We start from the raw sequence: 21,241 nt of genomic DNA, 5'->3' as shown, positions 1-21,241 counted from the left end.
TACTTCCATAATGAAATATGCTCTTATCTGAATTGAGACGAGCTGCTCCGTACCTCTCCGAGCTTTGCGCGACCTCCCAGTCAGTCAGACGCGCTGTCACTCCTGTTAGCAATGTAGCTAGGCTCAGTATGGCCAATGGTATTTTTTGGGGCTGTAGTTAGATGCGACCAAACTCTTCCACGTTTTTCCTGTTTACATAGGTTTATATGACCAGTGACATGAAACAAGTTCAGTTACACAAATCGAAACGTGGCGATTTTCTATGCTATGGAAAGTCCGCACTATAATGACAGGCGTACTAACACCTTCTGCGCGCTTCGACAGCGCATTGATATCTGAGCTCCGTATCAATACGCTGCCGAAGCGCGCGGAAGGTGTTGGTACGCCTGTCATTATAGTGCGGACTTTCCATAGCATAGAAAATCGCTACGTTTCGATTTGTGTAACTGAACTTGTTTCATGTCACTGGTCATATAAACCTATGTAAACAGGAAAAACGTGGAAGAGTTTGGTCACATCTAACTACAGCCCCAAAAAATACCATTGGCCATACTGAGCCTAGCTACATTGCTAACAGGAGTGACTGGGAGGTCATGCAAAGAGGTACTGAGCAGCTCGTCTCAATTCAGATAAGAGCATATTTCATTATGGAAGTATGGTGGACTGTTCCTTTAAGGAGTGGAGAGTATATGGGTGTTAGGGTCAGATTTAATGCAGGTTTTTTTTTTTTTCTTTCCCTATTTAGAAGACGCTCTCAGTAAAACTTTGTCTCTGCGGGAAACGAGATCTTTTTTTAGGGTTGTGAGCCTTTGAGAACATGAAGGAGGCTGCAATAATGTAGAAAACAAGCAAAGTTGACAGTATCAGATTTGGAACACTAGTATTTTGGGGTTTTGTCTGTCTGTGGGAGATTCTAGTTGACACTTACACAAAGCTGGGACTGAGTGTCTTCAAAGATGAGGGAATAATAATAAAGACCTGCTTCTTTACCGCATGATTCGTTGTAGGATGTTGGGGCTGTACAAAAGAACCAGATGATGAGAAGCTTACTCCTGCCAGCCTGAATCCATGAAGGAAAATGTTAAGAGATTCTGAATTGTGTTTAACAGGATGACCAAACTGTGCACTGATGCACACCACTAACCAATCCTTGACGTGCAAGCAACATCAAAGCAAAATAGAAACCCGGCTGTCGGCCATGTTGGTGGATATACAAATGCGGGGTCAAGCGACATTCCATACAAAAGTCATGCGGGCACGACTGTTTTTCCAAGGCTTTAAGCGTTCTTTTAGCCAAGCCGTACCTTTGTGGTCATAACAGTACTCATGACCGTGGTGTGATTTTGGAAAGAGGGCAAGGAAACTCCTGAGGCTTAGTACAGAGAGGAGACCGGGACACTTGATCCAAAGCCTTTTTCATATGCACTATCGCTTTTATTTTATGTTTCAGGTATTCATGAACGACAGTGCTGCTTGGCACCTAAAGATTTAACATGATCCAGCTGGCTTTAAAAAATTAATAATTCTGCCATTGGAGCTCACAGCGAAGCCAAATTTTACCAGCGCCTCCCACTTTCGAAAGAGCATGGTCTCGGCCCGGGATTCGCGAACGAAGTCACTGCGAGAGCGCTGCTCGGCGCCTAAATATTTAATATGATCCAGCCAGCTTTAAAAACTAATAACTCAGCCAGCGAAGCTAAATTTTTACAGGCGCCTCCCCCTTAGAAAGAGCATGGTCTTGGCCCGGGATTCGTGAACAAAGCCCCCGCCACAGCGCTACTTGGCCCCTGAAGATTTAATATGATCCATCCAAGCCAGCAAACTCGCCCCAGGGTCAGCACGTGGCACTGGCCAACGTGGTTACCCCCCTAGTACGCTCTTTCTCCTTTCTTTTGAACAAATACCTGAAATATAAAACAATTGATTGGTGTGTATGAGTGAGGCTTTGGATGAAGCAACCTGTATTCATACTCTATGGTCTTTCCAGAAAAATAACAGGTCAAAACCAGACATCTTTCGTCGCTTGACTGTTCAAATCGTGGTAATAGAGATCTTGCAATCACGTGACCGGAAAGTACACAACCGCCATCTTGTCGGTCAAAAACACCGCTGAATACTGTTGCACTCGTGTATAGAATGGATCAATTTCAACCGACGGACTACACGGCTCATTTTTCTAGTGAACAGATAACTAGATACATGTCTAAAATAAACGATCTACAGATTTGTGACCCTTATGGCTTACCGGATGGAGTTTTCACGACCGGATTTTGAACTGCCAGCGGAATACCCGGACGTGTATAATTACCTCATTAACTTTCCCTCGCTGTTCAGTGGTGAAGCACTGCGTGCTTATAAATCTCTGGACAGTTATCTCTATAGAAATTCAGGATTTGTCAGCGACTCAGATGTGGCATCTTGTAAACAAGAATCCTCATTGGACGGGTAAGTCACTTGAGTATAGCACTGACCAGCCGATTATAGAATAGAATAAGGTAATTCCAGCTGTAATTCCAAGTCATCCGTCTTGTTTACATGGATCTGGCGTTGGAGAGATAGAGGCTTAGCAGTGGAGGTTTGAGTAGCTGTTTTCTGAGCTTAGTCAACAGGCCGGCTCTGCCTGCAGCCTCGCTTTTGCTTCCATTCCCAGCGCCGCCTCCTTCGCTTTCCTTCCAATAACGATCCACGGAGACCCCGCTGGTCTTGCTATCTTGTCCAGAATGTTGTGCATGTGATGGAAATCGCTACAAACCGTCATTTTCTGCTGGAAACCAATGTCCAGTAAGTCCATACGGTTGTAGTGGATATTGAAGTCCGGTACAGACGAACAACACGCAAAAATACACACAAAAAACAAACGTGCACAGGTAGGGAGAGCTTGTAGCCACAGCCGTTGTAGTAGAATTGTATATAGTAGGGTTTTCCAGAAGAAAAGGTAGAAGTAAAAGCAGAAGTAGAACCAAAAGTAGAAGTAGAAGGCGGAATTATGGCGTTTGACCGACAAGATGGCGTCTGTCACAATCTGGATCGGCTGTGACGTCACATGCAAGTGCTCCATACTGAGAAAATTCAGCGTTGTTTACAGACACGCTTTCAACGGCTGCCATCGTAGTTGCTTTGTATATCCACTAATCATGACGTAGCATGTTTTGATCACGTGGTTGCAAGTATGCCCGTTCCACCCCGACTTTCCTGTTAAGCGTAATGCAAATTAAACCTATTCGATTCCCAGTGGGGGTGAAAGTGCTTGCTGGTTACACACGCGAAAAATAAATAAATAACCAAGTGCACAGTGTTTAGCCTCTTTTACACAAGAAGCCAGACTTCATAGGGAACTCTCCACCAACATTTAATCTGAATGATTGATTTTTTTTTTTTGTCTGTTGCTTTTCTTGTGAAATGGGGAAGAAATTAAAAAAAAAAAAAAGAGGGGGGGCTAATTCTACAAACTAACATGACTTCTGTTCAATGAAAGTTTCTAAACCAAAAGAAAAAAAAAAAGTCACTGGAAACAATGCATACCTTCTCAAAAGTGTTTCTGTAGGCAATGCCCAACATGGGGAGGTAGATGTGGGGACGGGAAAAATCAGAGGTTTGACAGGTGACCTTTGATTACATTTGGGGGGGGGGGGGGGGGGGGTTGAGAAGAACCATCATGACACACACAGGTCAAACAAAAGGGTTTGGGGGGGATGTAAACGCAGATCCTGTGGAGCCAAACAAACAATTGTCCTGCTGCAGTGGGTGATGGGTGTGCGCAGAGCCCGATGTCCAGTTCATCCATCCTCCTTCCTTAACGAATGCCTCAGAATCTGTTCCAGAATCGTGTCTGGAAGGCTGGCGCACGCACGTCTCTGGATCAGGAGAATCCTCAGTACAGGGCTAGTTTTTGCTAACCTTACAGTGCAGATCTTGAGGAGAAAGAGCATATCTGGGGCAGCACTATGTTTATTATTAAAAAAAAAAAAAATCAAGCTGCTCTGGAAGGGAATGAGCTTTCAGAATGTATCTACCTACACTACTTTTTCTACAGGCAATGATGGTTACTGAATGTTCCTGGAAGCCAGAGAGGAAATCCAGCTGCATTGGAAAGGTCAAGGTGGCTGAGACTATATTTATGCCAACAGCTGATATTATTGGACAATCTGACATGATGCAAAGGGGAAAAGAAAAAAAAAAATGACCCAGGAACAGCAAGACGGCCCTGCCGTAAATCTCAGGTTCATTACAAACGGTCCATCACTGATTTCATTGAGTGTCTCTTGTATGAATGTACAGCTGATAAGTATTTACTTAAAAAAAAAAATTTAAAAAAAAAAAAAACTGTTCTGTAAAGAACATTCCAACAAATCCCAAAGCTCAAGACAGTTCACTGCCTCCTTGTGGCTAATCCTGGAACTGCACTACTGTGAAGGAAGAGAGTAGTAATGGCATCCAACTGTTCAAGACCGAGCGAAGGCTGGTGTTGTCGGATGGCGGGGACGGAAAGACAGAGAAAGAGGTTTTATATATATTTATATACGAATATACATCAAGATGAGAGAGAGAGAGAGAGAGAGAGAGAAAGGGATGAGGTGACAGTCAGATGCTGCAGCACTGGATTTGGTAATCTGGTTTAGGCTGTGATCAGTTTGGGAGGCTGGACATGCAAAGGGGCCGGGAAGCAGGGAGGGGCCTTAGCTTCCATAATGCATCGTGTTGGTGGGGATGGCCAGGGGTGAGGCCATTGAGATGGCAGGACCACCCATGGTGAACTGGTTAGTGACAGGATAGTGGGTGCTGCTGCTCGTCGGACCCTGCTGGGTTGTAGCTCCTGCAGAGAGAGCGAGAAGAGGGGGGGAAGAATAAAATAATAATGATGATGCAACAATAATCTCACTCTTACCATAACGACTCGCCCTGTACAACTGCAGAACTTTATGATAAATGGAAAACGCTACAGCTAAACAGTACTAGTCAGCGTCTTTAAAATAGAACAGAAATATGCAATACTGTACGTAGCAGATCTGGTTAAAGTTCAGAAAAAGAACAAGCATACCCTGGACAATTCCTGTGCTCATGATTGAGCCCATTCTGGAGTGAGTGTGGTTCACAATCCCCGTGTTCACTGTGGAAAGAGACAAAACACTTAAAACCTCCCTTAATTTTCTGAAAACATTTTGAAAAGTAGTGCATGCAGTGGCCATATTTCCATTAGGGATGGCGAAAACTAAAAAAAAATCTTGACCGACCACCAAGCCTCATTAGCCGGTTAACCTATGAGTTTAAACAGGGATGCAAACGGCGCGCCTTTTGGCGGATGCCGCCTTTTTCACGGCTGAATCGTGCAGATCCAATTTTTTTTTTTTAGGGGGGGGCGTTGGAGTGTCTGAATAATTTCATCAGAGTAAATTCTATATTAAAATGACTAAATAAGCAAATGCCGTTACAGTCCATGAAACACAGGAAGTATGAGAAGAAAACAGTAAATCAGAAAGCTGCGCACGTTTGCACGGGAATGTGCGCAGCTTTCTGATTTACCGTTTTCTTCTCATACTTCCTATGTTTCATGGACTGTAACGGCATTTGCTTATTTAGTCATTTTAATACAGAATTTACTCTGATGAAATTATAATCAGACACTCCAACGCCCCCCCTAAAAAAAATCGGATCTGCACGATTCAGCCGTGAAAAAGGCGGCATCCGCCAAAAGGCGCGCCATTTGCATCCCTGTTTAAAATTCTAGAATTGGAATTATTAGAATCTACTCTAAATCTAACCGCGAGCATCCGCACATTCAGTCCCAGTCGCTGCCCTCCACTCACATTACCTTTTCTACAGCGTGAAACATTTAGTCAAATGCGGCACTGATGTCGAGGGGTTTGTATTGGAGCAGAGGACAAATGGCTCCAGCTTAGAGACAGTTTCAGTTGGCCATGATGGCGTTGAAAATAAAGTCAAGTGCTAGCAGAAGTACATAACATTCAGTGATGGGAATAACGGCGTTAAAATAAAGGCTGTTATAACACCGGGTAATCTAATTACCGTATTTTCTGGACTATAAGCCGCTACTTTTTTCCTAGGTTTTGAACCATGCGGCTTATACAAAGGTGCGGCTATTCTGTGGATTTTTCTTCCACCGCTAGGGGCGCTCTAACCGGAAGTAGAATCAAAAATAAGATAGACGAAAAATCAATGCAAAGAAGAATTAGCAGATCTTTAGCAGATAGAACACGCACGACAAATTACTAACTGGTAATTATTTTCAAATCCAGCGAAGATGATTAAAGTGACTTGTGGTTTCAAACACAGGAGAAATGAAGGTAAATAAATACCGGTTATTTTCTCTTGGTTCTGTTCCGTTTTAATCAGCAAAGTTGCTGCCGTGTTAAAAGGCACTGTTCGGAAAGAATCTGTTCAGGTACATACATGTACATTTACAGTACAAAATCGTTCTGTACATGCAGTAAATATCTAATTTTTCAACATAGATATCTGCGGCTTATAGCCCGGTGCGGCTTGTATATCTTTTTTAAATTTTTTTTTTTTTAAATAGAGCGGATGCGGCTTATATACAGGTGCGCTCTATAGTCCAGAAAATACGGTAATTAGCTACAATCGTTATAACGCCGTTACCAATATCAACACGCCGTTACTGCACGGTATTGAAGTTGCTCTGAAGCAGTCACCGACTTGGCTCACAGACATAAAAGCTGCGTTTGTCACTCCCCCTCCAGACACCGCGGTCATTTCATTCTCTCCCCTTCCCTCCAAAAGTCGGCATCTGCGCCTTTAGTTTGTGTGGAGAGATATGATCTGCAATAACATGCATTGTTGGCTACAGACCGAAACATACTTTCAGAATGCACTGGCCAAGGCAGGACTAAACTCCATGTGCCTTCTAATAATAATTTAAAAAAAAAAAAAAAACAGAATAGTAATTTGTAAGCTAAAAAGCCTGTCTCTACACTTTTCTTTCGCCGAGTGGCAGCTGTCTTCAACTGGGGCGGGAGGGCGGGACATGACTGAATGGGTGTTTCTGATTTGTCAGCTGTCGTCCTTACACCACAGAATTCCAGGCTCTCCGCTCCAAAATCGGCAGCTTCAAAACGATTGATTTTTTTTTTTAACTGACAACCAAAAAAAAATTAACCGGTTGACGTTGATTCGGTCAACCATCGGTCAAACAGTCATCAGTTAACATCCCTAATTTCCATACGTGTGTAAACTCCTCATAAATCACTACATATCGTATAAGAAGCGCGCTTATAAACGTTTTGTTGTCCTCATCCTCAAAGTCCTCACACAGAAAAACCTAGCGAGTGGGGTGGGGTGGCTAATTTTACCGGGAAAAAAACAGAACGTCAAGGACGTAGTAGCTCATCTGGCCTGCCATTAAAGCAACCATGACGACCAAGACATCAAACAGAACTGAAATGGGACAATGTGAGAGATGACCAACCTCCGCGACAAGCTGTTTACAACAGGAAAATCAACAAAGGATGGAATTTGTGTTCCTCAAGGGACGATCGATCCAAAACATCGATCAGAGCTGAATCCGCATGATAAATGGGGGAGGAGATACAATTCTAGTCAGAAGGAAATTTGTTAAGTTGACCTGATTACTAATAATGTGAGCAAAAAAAAAAACTGACCAAGTTTGGTGCAGACGGTCTAGTTCTTTCAAATAAAACAAATCAGAACTGAGGGAGGAGATACGATTTAAATAAATCGACAAAACAAATGACCGGAGTTTTGTTCCCCAAGGGAAGATCTACCCAAAACATCGATCAGAACTGAAACTGGCTGAGAACCGTGAGAGGCGATACAATTCTAACGAGAAGTCCCAAAGTTCATGAAGTGACCTCGTTAGCAAAAATTTGACAATGCAGTGACCAAGTGTTGTACGGAATGACGAGTTCTTTCAAACGAAACGAACAGAACTGAGATCCATTGAGAACTGAGGGAGGAGATACGATTTAACTGAAAAGAAACAAAACTCGGAAACGAGCTGTTTACAACAGGAAAATCACCAAACAAATGACCAAGTTTTGTTCCCTGAGGGAAGATCTACCCAAAACATCGATCAGGACTGAAACTGGCTGAGAAATAAGAGAGGAGATACAATTCTAGTGAGAGGCCTGGAAAATTCATTAATCTGGCCTAATTACGAAAACTAGTATCTCACTGGGCTGCGACAGCTTGCGAACGTCATTTGCAAGAGAGTTTCAAAAGTGTCTTGAAACATTTGCGGGGATTCTCAATTTCCTCGCATGAGTTGCTCCTTCGTCGCTGAAATTTTGAACATGCTCAAAAAATTCACGCGACAATTTCTCTCAAAATAGTCGCAAAGCCGTCGCGAACCCTTCTCAAGTCGGTTTCCGTGAGGCTTCCTCTACTTCCCTGCCTGCCGACGGAAAGCCGGGCTGCGACAAGTTGGAGACACAACAATTGCAGTAAAATATGCGAAAAACAATTCGGTGTGATTCCAGTGCTGCTTTTCCACTACCAACGCGGCTGAGTCGGGCTGAGCCGTGCCGTGCTGAGTCGAGCTGAGCGGGGCTGTTGGAGTTGCATTTCAACTACAACTGCGCTGAACCGTGCTGGCTGGAAGTGGGTGGACACATTGGGTGGAGTTAGCGAAAGTGGGTGGACGTCGCGTGATGTCGTTAGGCGGCGCAAACAGTGACATCAGTGATATTTTAAGCGGTAGTCTCACGACCCGGATAGGAAACAATAAACATGGAGTCGTTAGTGTTGCTGGTCTTGGTGCTGTGGCTTGTTGTCACCGACAACGCCAACAGATACTGGCAAGAGCGTATAGATGAGGCGAGGCGCATAAGGCTTCAGAAATTCTCGTAATTCGTAATTCTTCTTCTTCTGGGTTTACGGTGTTTACAGATCCCAGCGTGCTCGCGGGGCGTGTGAGGACACTCCTCACCAATCAGTGCACAGGGGAGTGTCTCCTCACGCCCCTAGCCCCACTCAGCTCGGTTTGGCTCGCTTCAGCCCCACTCCAAAACCGTGTGAGTTTTGGGTGCTGAGTAGGGCTGAAGCGAGCTGAGTCGTGCTGCTCTGAGGTAGTCGAAACGCGAGCCGTGTCGGGCTGAAGTGAGCTGAAAAAGGGTAGTGGAAAAGGGCCACAAGTGAAAATTGTTGCTAATTCGCATATTTTATCGCAGTTGTTGTGTCTCCAACTAGTCGCAGGCTGTCGCAGCCCAGTGAGATACTGGCTTAACTCATAAGCAAAAAAAACTGACAAAACAACGACCAAGTTTAGTGATGAGTTGTTTTTCCTCCCCAAACAATCGGAACGGAAATCCGTAGAGAACTGACGGAGGAGAGACGATTTAACCGAATTGTGGACACTGACGGACGCCACGGTGATAGTTGTACTTTGTCGAGACTTTTTCCCCCCTTGTGAGGGGATAAACTGATGTGACAAGATACTTGCAAATTCACGAGTCACTACATCTTTCCTCATCGATTATGGCGTTTTTCTGCCAGACAAATTTGTGATCCCATACCCCATAGCAAGGGGTCAAAAAAGCCTAAGCACTATGGCTAAGACATAGATGCTGGCACCTCAGTAATCCATAATTAATGTCTGAGTGCCTGTGTATGATTTTATGGTGCGTGTGTGTGCGCATATCCGTACGTGCATGCGTGTCTGTACCAAGAGGGATGAGGTTGTTGTGGGAAACTGTCGAGCCACTGCCACCAATGACAGTGCTGAGGTCATAAGCTGTTGGCATTCCTGAGAAAAAGACAGAGAACAAATCAAAAAGCAAAAACAGTTTGCAAAGTCATGCAGGGGTGATAGTGTTCCGGCGCTGCGCCGGATTTCCGGCGTACCGCGGCGCCGGAAAAAAAAAAAAAATCTAGTTCGCCCATTATCCTGTGTCATTCTGAGATGCGCAGATAGACAGTAAAGGGAATTCCGAATTCCCTTTACTGTCTATCTGCGCATCTCAGAATGACACAGGATAATGGGCGAACTAGATTTTTTTTTTTCCGGCGCCGCGGTACGCCGGAAATCCGGCGCGGCGCCGGAACGCTATCACCCCTGGTCATGATCTGTGGTATACACACTGCCTACGGAATAAACGGTTTTTAAAGCGTATTCACTGCTAAAATGTGTGCGTATTACCTGAAACAGCCATTCCTTGACTCATGCTATAAGCCCCCCCAGTGTTCCACATGTTCTCAGAGGGGGAGGTGTAGTGTGAGCCAGGAGGAGGGTTCGGGGTGGTGCCTGTGTATCTATACAAAACACACAGAGATGAGACGGTGTTTCTTGCTTCAAGAGGTCTGTTTAAAACCAGCTTATAAACAAACACAAGGTCATGAATATTCCTCACTCGGCAAGAAACGTCCAGTTAAAGTGCACTACTTCACCTGAAAAAGGGGTTCTTCAGATCGAGGAGGTTGCTGGACTTGGAGCCAGTCTGGTCAACTTGAGCAACGATACTGATATCATAGCTTTGCCTAGACCAAGGAAATGTTATTAATTAAAACTAAAACAAAACTACTTCCTGAGAAATTGGGAACAAAGAGTAAACCTTAAAAAAAAACCAAGTCTTAGAACCTCTTATTGGCAATGAGCAGCGCTGTGCCCGACATGGTGTCTCCCGCTTTGGCGAAGAGTGGCGACTGCAGCAGACAGCGCACCTGATACCAATGAGTCAAGGGCTCGGTGGGTGCCGTAGAGAGCCACACAGTCATCCTGCGCGGTGAAAGAACGCAGAAAATGGCACTGTTTAAATCGTCTCCAAGTTGGGGGGAAAAAATAATCACTTATTCCTACACGCTGTTTGCGCAAATAAGCCTCAGAGAAACACGATGGCGCACAAAACTTACACAGATCCCATGAATGCAACGTCGAACCAGAAAGCTAGTCCGTGCACCAACCCTGAGTGCATCATGTGGAACTTAAAGGGGATCTCTATCCTGGACGGGGAAGAACAAAATACATCATAATTCCTGTTTATTCCTCGAGTTTATGATAAACCTGTACAAATCAACATGGGGGGGAAAAAAAATATCATACTTATAAAGATCCTCCTCTTTAGTTTCTAAAAAGTTAACTGTGTATTTCACAGATTTGGCCATCAAGATTCGGATGTCAAACGTGTCCTGAAAGAAAAAGAAAAAACACAAGAGATAAAACTAAAACAAACAAACACACACACTAAGCATTATACAGAATATATGGACCAATGAGTGCAAGATGGTGACGGTTAAGGTGATGATACACGAGGCAACTTTTTGGGCAACCAATTAGGGCAACAACCAACCAGATAAGAGCAAATCTGTTGCCAGGGAGACAGTAGAGCCAATGATTTTCCGTTTCGGACAGTGAGAAATTCCGTTTCACAATTTCAGTTCAAAATTGTTCTGTTTGGCTCCAATTTAGTAATCCTGGCTGGCAGAATTTTACTTGGATTTCAAGTATAGCGTCTCTAGACACAAATGGTCCTTTGCATGATGAAGTCATTCATTAAAAAAAAAAATTATATATATATATATATATATATATATATATATATATATATATATATATATATATATACACACACACACACACACACACACAAAAAACCCCGATTCCAAAAAAGTTGGGACAAAGTCCAAATTGTAAATAAAAACAGAATGCAATAATTTACACATCTCAAAAACTGATATTGTATTCACAATAGAACATAGACAACATATCAAATGTCGAAAGTGAGACATTTTGAAATTTCATGCCAAATATTGGCTCATTTGAAATTTCATGACAGCAACACATCTCAAAAAAGTTGGGACAGGCGCAATAAGAGGCTGGAAAAGTTAAAGGTACAAAAAAGGAACAGCTGGAGGCAGGGCTCGAAATTAACTTTTTCTTTGTGTCCCCCAGTGGTCCCGAATTCTGTGTTGTATTGTCCCGAATGGAAGCAATAGTGTCCCCATTTTTTTCCTCTCTGAAATAACCAGTGGTTAATATTATCATATGAAGTTACTATTATATTTGTAACTATGCGATTTTGAACCCTTTATCATTTTTACAATAAGTCACAAAACACAAGTGACACACGTCCTATACATCATCTACTTCAAAATTACAGTTATTGCATTTTCAGTTTATTAAACTTTGGCGATCTCACTGTATGAATAGATACCCGTTTATTTAAAGGGGCCAACTAGCTCATTCAGAAAATGTTTTAACTCACTACATCTGCAGTACACTTTAGTTGAAAATAAGACCCCTTTTATGTTCATTTCATCTACTTATACCTTGAATATCTGTTGGCATATATAAGGCCAACTTATCATTTTCACCATTACCGTTATCCATTTTTATGTAATATACCTGTTGCCCCATTCAGAGATGTTTTGAAAGCCATCAGCCATACCATCAATAGATGAAATGCCCTTGAGCAAGGCACCTACCCCAACATTGCTACAGGGACTGTAACACTGTAAAAAACCGTAAAGTCACTTTGGATAAAAGTGTCATACAAGTGCAAACAAAGCAATGTAATGCAAGTTTTTTTTTTTTTATTGTAACCTTTAGTCATAGAAATCATTTACATTATTTACAGTGCTTAATTTCATTTTCTTTGACCTAGATACATTTCCCATTCATTTCTATGGAATTATTTGAAAAACTACACACATTTTCAAACATCCGCTGCTCTGGCATGCTTTCACCTAGAGACATGATTCAAACTTTAAAACGTAGAGAAACTTCTCCTCTGTGGATCTGGCATTCAACTTTTTGCTAGGTTCTATACTTTTGGATCAGTCCCAGCTCAAACACCATGTGGGTTCCTGGAGAAATTCCGGCTTTATAATGGATGTCTATTGCGTTACACACCAGTGGAGCTCGTTAAGTTAGAGTGTAGAGAGCTTGGAAAAATAGCTCAAACTTTCTCATTTAAACTGTTTTCAGCCCCAATTTTCACTCTACACACACAATTTTCTCAAAAGTAGTAGCCACACTTGTCCTGATTCACACAATGTGTCTCCCTGAGCGATAGGACTTGCAGTTTTTGAATGAGAAGCCTGAAAGTGAGGAGAGGGCAGGCGCGCAGCCCCATAGACTGCCATTATAAACGTGGCTGCGCTTTGACTGTTAAATCAGAAAAGCCACTCGTTTTTAACTCGCTCTAGTGACCTCAATTTTTACACTACAGACAAAAAAAGTACATCCGTGTGTTCAGGAGACCCTTGTGGCACTCAATGTGAAATAATTTTGTGAATATCTCCTTCCGTTTTCGTGTAAACCCCCGTTGTTTGGAGGGAGCGCTCTGACGGAAAGCTGCCCTTTTTGTGTGCCCCTCCCCCACCTGCGCGCTGAGCAGAGAGAGACAAAAATACAGTCCAGCTCAGCTCCGGCAACTGTGACTGCTACGCGCACTGCATCACTCTCACGATTTCCCCCGGGGGAATTGTCGTCTCTAGATCTATTTTTTTTCCATTGTCCCGGGATTGTCCCAGATATGATAATTTTGTGTCCCGATGACATTTTTTATGGTCCCCGGGACGTCGGGACACCGTTAGTTTCGAGCGCTGGCTGGAGGACCAAATTGCAACTCATTAGGTCAATTGGCAATAGGTCATTAACATGACTGGGTATAAAAAGAGCATCTTGGAGTGGCAGCAGCTCTCAGAAGTAAAGATGGGAAGAGGATCACCAATCCCCCTAATTCTGCACCGACAAATAGTGGAGCAATATCAGAAAGGAGTTCGACAGTGTAAAATTGCCAAGAGTTTAAACATATCATCTACAGTGCATAATATCATCAAAAGATTCAGAGAATCTGGAAGACTCTCTGTGCGTAAGGGTCAAGGCCGGAAAACCATACTGGGTGCCCGTGATCTTCGGGCCCTTAGACGGCACTGCATCACATACAGGCATGCTTCTGTATTGGAAATCACAAAATGGGCTCAGGAATATTTCCAGAGAACATTATCTGTGAACACAATTCACCGTGCCATCCGCCGTTGCCAGCTAAAACTCTATAGTTCAAAGAAGAAGCCGTATCTAAACATGATCCAGAAGCGCAGACGTCTTCTCTGGGCCAAAGCTCATTTAAAATGGACTGTGGCAAAGTGGAAAACTGTTCTGTGGTCAGACGAATCAAAATTTGAAGTTCTTTATGGAAATCAGGGACGCCGTGTCATTCGGACTAAAGAGGAGAAGGACGACCCAAGTTGTTATCAGCGCTCAGTTCAGAAGCCTGCATCTCTGATGGTATGGGGTTGCATTAGTGCATGTGACATGGGCAGCTTACACATCTGGAAAAACACCATCAATGCTGAAAGGTATATCCAGGTTCTAGAGCAACATATGCTCCCATCCAGACGACGTCTCTTTCAGGGAAGACCTTGCATTTTCCAACATGACAATACCAAACCACATACTGCATCAATTACAGCATCATGGCTGCGTAGAAGAAGGGTCCGGGTACTGAACTGGCCAGCCTGCAGTCCAGATTTTTCACCCATAGAAAACATTTGGCGCATCATAAAACGGAAGATACGACAAAAAAGACCCAAGACAGTTGAGCGACTAGAATCCTACATTAGACAAGAACGGGTTAACATTCCTATCCTTAAACTTGAGCAACTTGTCTCCTCAGTCCCCAGACGTTTACAGACTGTTGTAAAGAAAAAAGGGGATGTCTCACAGTGGTAAACATGGCCTTGTCCCAACTTTTTTGAGATGTGTTGTCATGAAATTTAAAATCACCTAATTTTTCTCTTTAAATGATACATTTTCTCAGTTTAAACATTTGATGTGTCATCTATGTTCTATTCTGAATAAAATATGGAATTTTGAAATTTCCACATCATTACATTCCGTTTTTATTTACAATTTGTACTTTGTCCCAACTTTTTTGGAATCGGGGTTTTATATATATATATATATATATATATATATATATATATATATATATATATATAATAAAACAATTACACTGACAGTAGGCTGATAAATTGCGTTAATAAAAAAAATTTAAAGTGGGATCACAGATTGAGACAACTCAAAATACTTTACTTAAGTACAAGCTCTGCCCCCTGATGTAGCCTTCACTATACGAGGTACCAGCAGATAGCCTGCACCTTTTGATCCAAGTAGGCGTGGTGGGTCATAGAGGAGCAGAAGTTCGCTCAGGTACTGTGGTGCGAGACCATTCAGTGCTTTAAAGGTCAATAGTGGTATTTTATAATCGATACGAAATTTGATTGGGAGCCAATGCAGTGTGGATAAGACAGGGGTGATGTGGTCATATTTTCTAGTTCTAGTAAGGACTCTTGCTGCTGCATTTTGAACTAACTGGAGCTTGTTTATGCACTTATTGGAACATCCAGACAGTAAGGCATTACAATAATCCAACCTGGAGGTAATGAAAGCATGGACTAGTTTTTCCGCGTCATGTAGTGACATTAAATTTCATATCTTAGCAATATTTCTGAGATGAAAGAAAGCTATCCGGGTAATGTTATCAATGTGAGTTTCGAATAAAAGACTGGGGTCAATAATCACTCCGAGGTCTTTTACTGCTGCACGTGAAGAAACAGAAAGGCCATCCAGAGTCACTGTGTAATCAGAAAACTTACTTCTAGCTGTATGTATGTATTCTACAGTGGTGCTTGAAAGTTTGTGAACCCTTTAGAATTTTCTACCTTTCTGCATAAATATGACCTAAAACATCATCAGATTTTCAAACAAGTCCTAAAAGTAGATAAAGAGAACCCAGTTAAATAAATGAGACAAAAATATTATACTTGGTCATTTATTTACTGAGGAAAATGATCCAATATTAGATACATGTGAGTGGCAAAAGTATGTGAACCTCTAGGATTAGCAGTTAATTTGAAGGTGAAATTAGAATCAGGTGTTTTGAATCAATGGGATGACAATCAGGTGTGAGTGGGCACCCTGTTTTATTTAAAGCACAGGGATCTATCAAAGTCTGATCTTCACAACACGTTTGTGGAAGTGTATCATGGCATGAACAAAGGAGATTTCTGAGGACCTCAGAAAAAATGCTGTTGATGCTCATCAGGCTGGAAAAGGTTACAAAACCATCTCTAAAGAGTTTGGACTCCACCAATCCACAGTCAGACAGATTGTGTACAAATGGAGGAAATTCAAGACCGTTGTTACCCTCCCCAGGAGTGGTCAACCAACAAAGATCACTCCAAGAGCAAGGCGTGTAATAGTCAGCGAGGTCACAAAGGACCCCAGGGTAACTTCTAAGCAACTGAAGGCCTCTCTCACATTGGCTAATGTTAATGTTCATGAGTCCACCATCAGGAGAACACTGAACAACAATAGTGTGCGTGGCAGGGTTGCAAGGAGAAAGCCACTGCTCTCCAAAAAGAACATTGCTGCTCGTCTGCAGTTTGCTAAAGATCACATGGACAAGCCAGAAGGCTACTGGAAAAATGTTTTGTGGCATGAGACCAAAATAGAACTTTTTGGTTGAAATGAGAAGCGTTATGTTTGGAGAAAGGAAAACACTGCATTCCAGCATAAGAACCTTATCCCATCTGTGAAACATGGTGGTGGTAGTATCATGGTTTGGGCCTGTTTTGCTGCATCTGGGCCAGGATGGCTTCTCATCATCGATGGAACAATGAATTCTGAATTATACCAGCGAATTCTAAAGGAAAATGTCAGGACATCTGTCCATGAACTGAATCTCAAGAGAAGGTGGGTCATGCAGCAAGACAGCGATCCTAAGCACACAAGTCGTTCTACCAAAGAATGGTTAAAGAAGAATAAAGTTAATGTTTTGGAATGGCCAAGTCAAAGTCCTGACCTTAATTCAATCAATGTTGTGGAAGGACCTCAAGTGAGCAGTTCATGTGAGGAAACCCACCAGCATCCCAGAGTTGAAGCTGTTCTGTACGGAGGAATGGGCTAAAATTCCTCCAAGCCGGTGTGCAGGACTGATCAACAGTTACCGGAAATGTTTAATTGCAGTTATTGCTGCACAAGGGGGTCACACCAGATACTGAAAGCAAAGGTTCACATACTTTTGCCACTCACAGATATGTAATATTGGATCATTTTCCTCAATAAATAAATGACCAAGTATAATATTTTTGTCTCATTTGTTTAACTGGGTTCTCTTTATCTACTTTTAGGACTTGTGTGAAAATCTGATGTTTTAGGTCATATTTATGCAGAAATATAGAAAATTCTAAAGGGTTCACAAACTTTCAAGCACCACTGTAGCTGTTCCATCCTGGTGCCCTGTGTCTGGTCGGAGTTTTATCGCATCGCCCCTGTCGAGGACGGCCCCATGAGGACAGTTGAAAGTCACACTTGGAGGACGCTCTGGACCCTTACAGTAATGCTTTTATGGCTGAGGACTACAGTTGACTTGCTAACTTTAGGACTGCAGTTGTCATGAACAGTTTTGCACTCAAGTTTCCATCAATGAAGAGTTACAACATCAACGAAACTGTCTTCATGTTAAAACTGTTAATATTATAGTCAGGCTGTCTGTTGTTGCCCAAATGAGGCTGGGTTCCCTTTTGAGTCTGGTTCCTCTCGAGGTTTCTTCCTCATGTTGTCTGAGGGAGTTTTTCCTTGCCACCGTCGCCACAGGCTTGCTCATTGGGGATAGATTAGGGATAAAATTAGCTCATGTTTTAAGTTGTTCAAATTCTGTAAAGCTGCTTTGCGACAACGTTTATTGTTAAAAGCGCTATACAAATAAACTTGACTTGACATACTGATAACAGATAAATCAAGAAACTAGCATCACAGTTTCATATATTGAGTACTGATAAATTAATATTCAGTCATACTTACTGAGCCTGTAATGACAATACTCATAACTGACTGTTTAAAAAATAGGATCCCATATTACTCGACATCCATCATTTTTAGTACACCACACAGTACTCAAACAATGTTTCCTAACAAAACACAGAACACACTCTCAAACAGAATAGAATAGTTTAACTTTGATTGTAATGACAGTCCTGAATATTCCTTGCAGATCAATCAATCAATCAGTGAGCGCTCTCAGAGTACCTAGAAACACTGCTCGATATCGCCAGGATGACAGAGCATCATAAGTTGTTTATTGTTGGTCTCCGCGAGACTGAATCTTGTGTCATTGAGATGTTTATACGTGGAAAAGGGTCACTTGCTCGAATGCCGCATCGGCACGCGAATTCTTCTGAAAATAAAAAAATGTAAAAAAAATAAAATAAAAAATAAAAAAATAAAATAAAATGTCATCGTAGAAATCGTCTGGAAATTGCTTCGCACGCTCAGAAGCCGTAACTCCACTGATAGGATGCATTCGTTTCCTTTTCGCGGTTGCCGTTCTGGTTGCATGGGACGCGGGGAGCGAATCTGTAAACGAGCAGCTCATTGGCTGGCTAGGTGTGCCACAAGCCAATCACAATCACCGACAAATCTGCCTTGACCGGAAAGGCATGTCTGCTTGGGCGTTAGAGGCAGTTACACTTTTGGCCCTTTTCCACTACCCTTTTTCAGCTCGCTTCAGCTCACTTCAGCCCGACACGGCTCGCGTTTCAACTACCTCAGAACAGCACGACTCAGCTCGCTTCAGCCCTGCTCAGCACCCAAAACTCGCACGGTTTTGCAGTGGGGCTGAAGCGAGCCAAACCGAGCCGAGTGGGGCTAGGGGCGTGAGGAGACACTCCCCTGTGCACTGATTGGTGAGGAGGAGTGTCCTCACATGCCCATACATGCCCCGCGAGCACGCTGGGATCTGTAAACACCGTAAACCCGGAAGAAGAATTACGAATTACGAGAATTTCTGAAGCCTTATGCACCTCGCCTCATCTATACGCTCTTGCCAGTATCTGTTGGCGTTGTCGGTGACAACAAGCCACAGCACCAAGACCAGCAACACTAACGACTCCATGTCCTCCATGTTTATTGTTTACTATCCGGGTCGTGAGACTACCGCTTAAAAGGTCACTGATGTCACTGTTTGCGCCGCCTAACGACATCACGTGACGTCCACCCACTTTCGCTAACTCTACCCACTTCCAGCCAGCACGGTTCAGCGCGGTTGTAGTCGAAATGCAACTCCAACAGCCCCACTCAGCTCGACTCAGCCCAACTCAGCACGGCACGGCTCAGCCCAACTCAGCCGCGTTGGTAGTGGAAAAGCGGCATTAGACATGCGAGCAACGTTGAAAAAAAGAATACAAGCGCAGATGTACTAAAAAAAAAAAAAAAAATTATTTCCAAAAATTCCATTTGTCAGTCAAAAATCCGTTTTACGATAAAAATTCCGTAATTTCCGTCCGTTTTCCGCGATCATGGAAAATCACTGGCCCTTAGACAGACACCGCAAAGACGGACCCTGAAACATTTACAGCCGTCACTTTTGTCTTGGCTTTCAGCTCGAGTAAGTATCACTTCTGGAACAAGACTGAATAGATACTCTGGTCAAAAGATAAACTGACATCATTTTAAAAGTCAAAATAACCACATTATTCTGTTAAACACTTTTTTAAAGCTCTTTAAAAATGCTACAAGCCTCAATCGCATACGCTATAAACTAATAACGGACACATACATCACAAAAACAATCATTTAATTCTCATCTCAAAAAAGCAAAAAAGACATGGACCAGGAGACGGCTGCTGAAGAGGAAAAGGGGCTGACGGAGCTCCTGAAACGCTTTACTTTTTATATCCTGAAGTTTGTACTGTTTTGCTTTCGGGTTCCATAAGCAGTCGCGCTCTGGATGTGAATTAGATCAGACGATAAGTTAGACAATCTCTGTTACAACTCAAAAAAGCTGCCCGTCACTTTTAACTTGACGCAAGAGAGCTAACGTTATCCCTACACAGCTAGCAATAACCACCGCTAGTGAACTCAATCCCATTCGGATTGGCGGTTAGCTAACGGCGGTTTACACGGAGCAGAAAAAACCTGATGTCTTAATTACAACCTGAGCACATAAAAACAGATGTCTGTTGGGTTTCTAAGCAACTTCTGGAGGTAAACTCACCACTTTGGGTTTACACACAACAACTTCCCGGCCGAAAAAGATAAGTCGTCTCTCTTTCCTTCACGCCGCCATCTTGGTTGAAGATTTCAGAAGCTCTCAGGTGGTCAGGCGATTTGCTGCCAGCTCTCTGATTGGCTGATCTTTAAAAAGTTGCCCAAAATGATCAAAATCGTTGGGGGGGAAAAAAAAAAAAAAAAGTGTCGAAGTGCAATTGCCCAGCGACATTGCCCAAAAAATTGCCCCGTGTATCATGACTTTTACAGCTATCTCACTTTGCCTCGCTGCTAAAAATGCATCCCCATAAAATCTAGATTCTTTCTCGAACAAAAAAATCCTAGTAAATTCAACTTTATGGCACTCAGTAAATAATTATCTGTTTTGCACTTTAAAGGAACAGTCCACCGTACTTCCATAATGAAATATGCTCTTATCTGAATTGAGACGAGCTGCTCCGTACCTCTCCGAGCTTTGCGCGACCTCCCAGTCAGTCAGACGCAGTCAGATGCGCTGTCACTCCTGTTAGCAATGTAGCTAGGCTCAGCATGGCCAATGGTATTTTTTGGGGCTGTAGTTAGATGCGACCAAACTCTTCCGCGTTTTTCCTGTTTACATATGACCAGTGACATGAAACAAGGTCAGTTACACAAATTGAAACGTAGCGATTTTCTATGCTATGGAAAGTCCACACTATAATGACAGGCGTACTAACACCTTCTGCGCGCTTCGACAGCGCATTGATATCTGAGCTCCGTATCAATGCGCTGCCGAAGCGCGCAGAAGGTGTTAGTACGCCTGTCATTATAGTGCGGACTTTCCATAGCATAGAAAATCGCCACGTTTCAATTTGTGTAACTGAACTTGTTTCATGTCACTGGTCATATAAACCTATGTAAACAGGAAAAACGCAGAAGAGTTTGGTCGCATCTAACTACAGCCTCAAAAAATACCATTGGCCGTACTGAGCCTAGCTACATTGCTAACAGGAGTGACAGCGCGTCTGACTGCGTCTGACTGACTGGGAGGTCGCGCAAAGCTCGGAGAGGTACGGAGCAGCTCGTCTCAATTCAGATAAGAGCATATTTCATTATGGAAGTACGGTGGACTGTTCGTTTAAGGGCAATTGTCACAAAACACCTTGACAGAAATACAGATATAGGTTTACACTCCTAATGAGCAAGCCAGAGGCAACAAAAACAAAACTGAGAAAGACGGACTCAAAGAGAGAGCCCATCCCCTTCTGGGACAGTGAGATG

General features: G+C 42.9%; 1 protein-coding gene across 2 annotated transcripts in view; it reads right to left on the bottom strand.

Moving 5' to 3' along the window:
• Positions 1-3,324: 3,324 nt before the first annotated feature.
• carm1 (coactivator-associated arginine methyltransferase 1) overlaps positions 3,325-21,241 on the bottom strand; it is a 67,777-nt gene continuing 49,860 nt past the window's right edge. The window contains exons 9-16 of one of the 2 annotated variants that reach the window (XM_060901327.1): positions 11,030-11,115; positions 10,840-10,929; positions 10,568-10,705; positions 10,378-10,467; positions 10,130-10,242; positions 9,638-9,736; positions 5,039-5,107; positions 3,325-4,813 (exon numbers count right to left, since the gene is read on the bottom strand). In XM_060901327.1, the coding sequence (XP_060757310.1) occupies positions 4,677-4,813; positions 5,039-5,107; positions 9,638-9,736; positions 10,130-10,242; positions 10,378-10,467; positions 10,568-10,705; positions 10,840-10,929; positions 11,030-11,115 (822 nt within the window). In that variant the 3' untranslated portion in view covers positions 3,325-4,676. The remainder of the gene's footprint in view (positions 4,814-5,038; positions 5,108-9,637; positions 9,737-10,129; positions 10,243-10,377; positions 10,468-10,567; positions 10,706-10,839; positions 10,930-11,029; positions 11,116-21,241) is intronic. The other variant, XM_060901328.1, reaches the window with a different exon arrangement.

This window comes from Neoarius graeffei, chromosome 20 (genome assembly GCF_027579695.1).
Source record: "Neoarius graeffei isolate fNeoGra1 chromosome 20, fNeoGra1.pri, whole genome shotgun sequence".
Lineage (NCBI taxonomy): Eukaryota > Metazoa > Chordata > Actinopteri > Siluriformes > Ariidae > Neoarius > Neoarius graeffei.
Note: the sequence above shows the minus strand (reverse complement) of the source record. Positions and strands in the feature narration are given on the sequence as shown.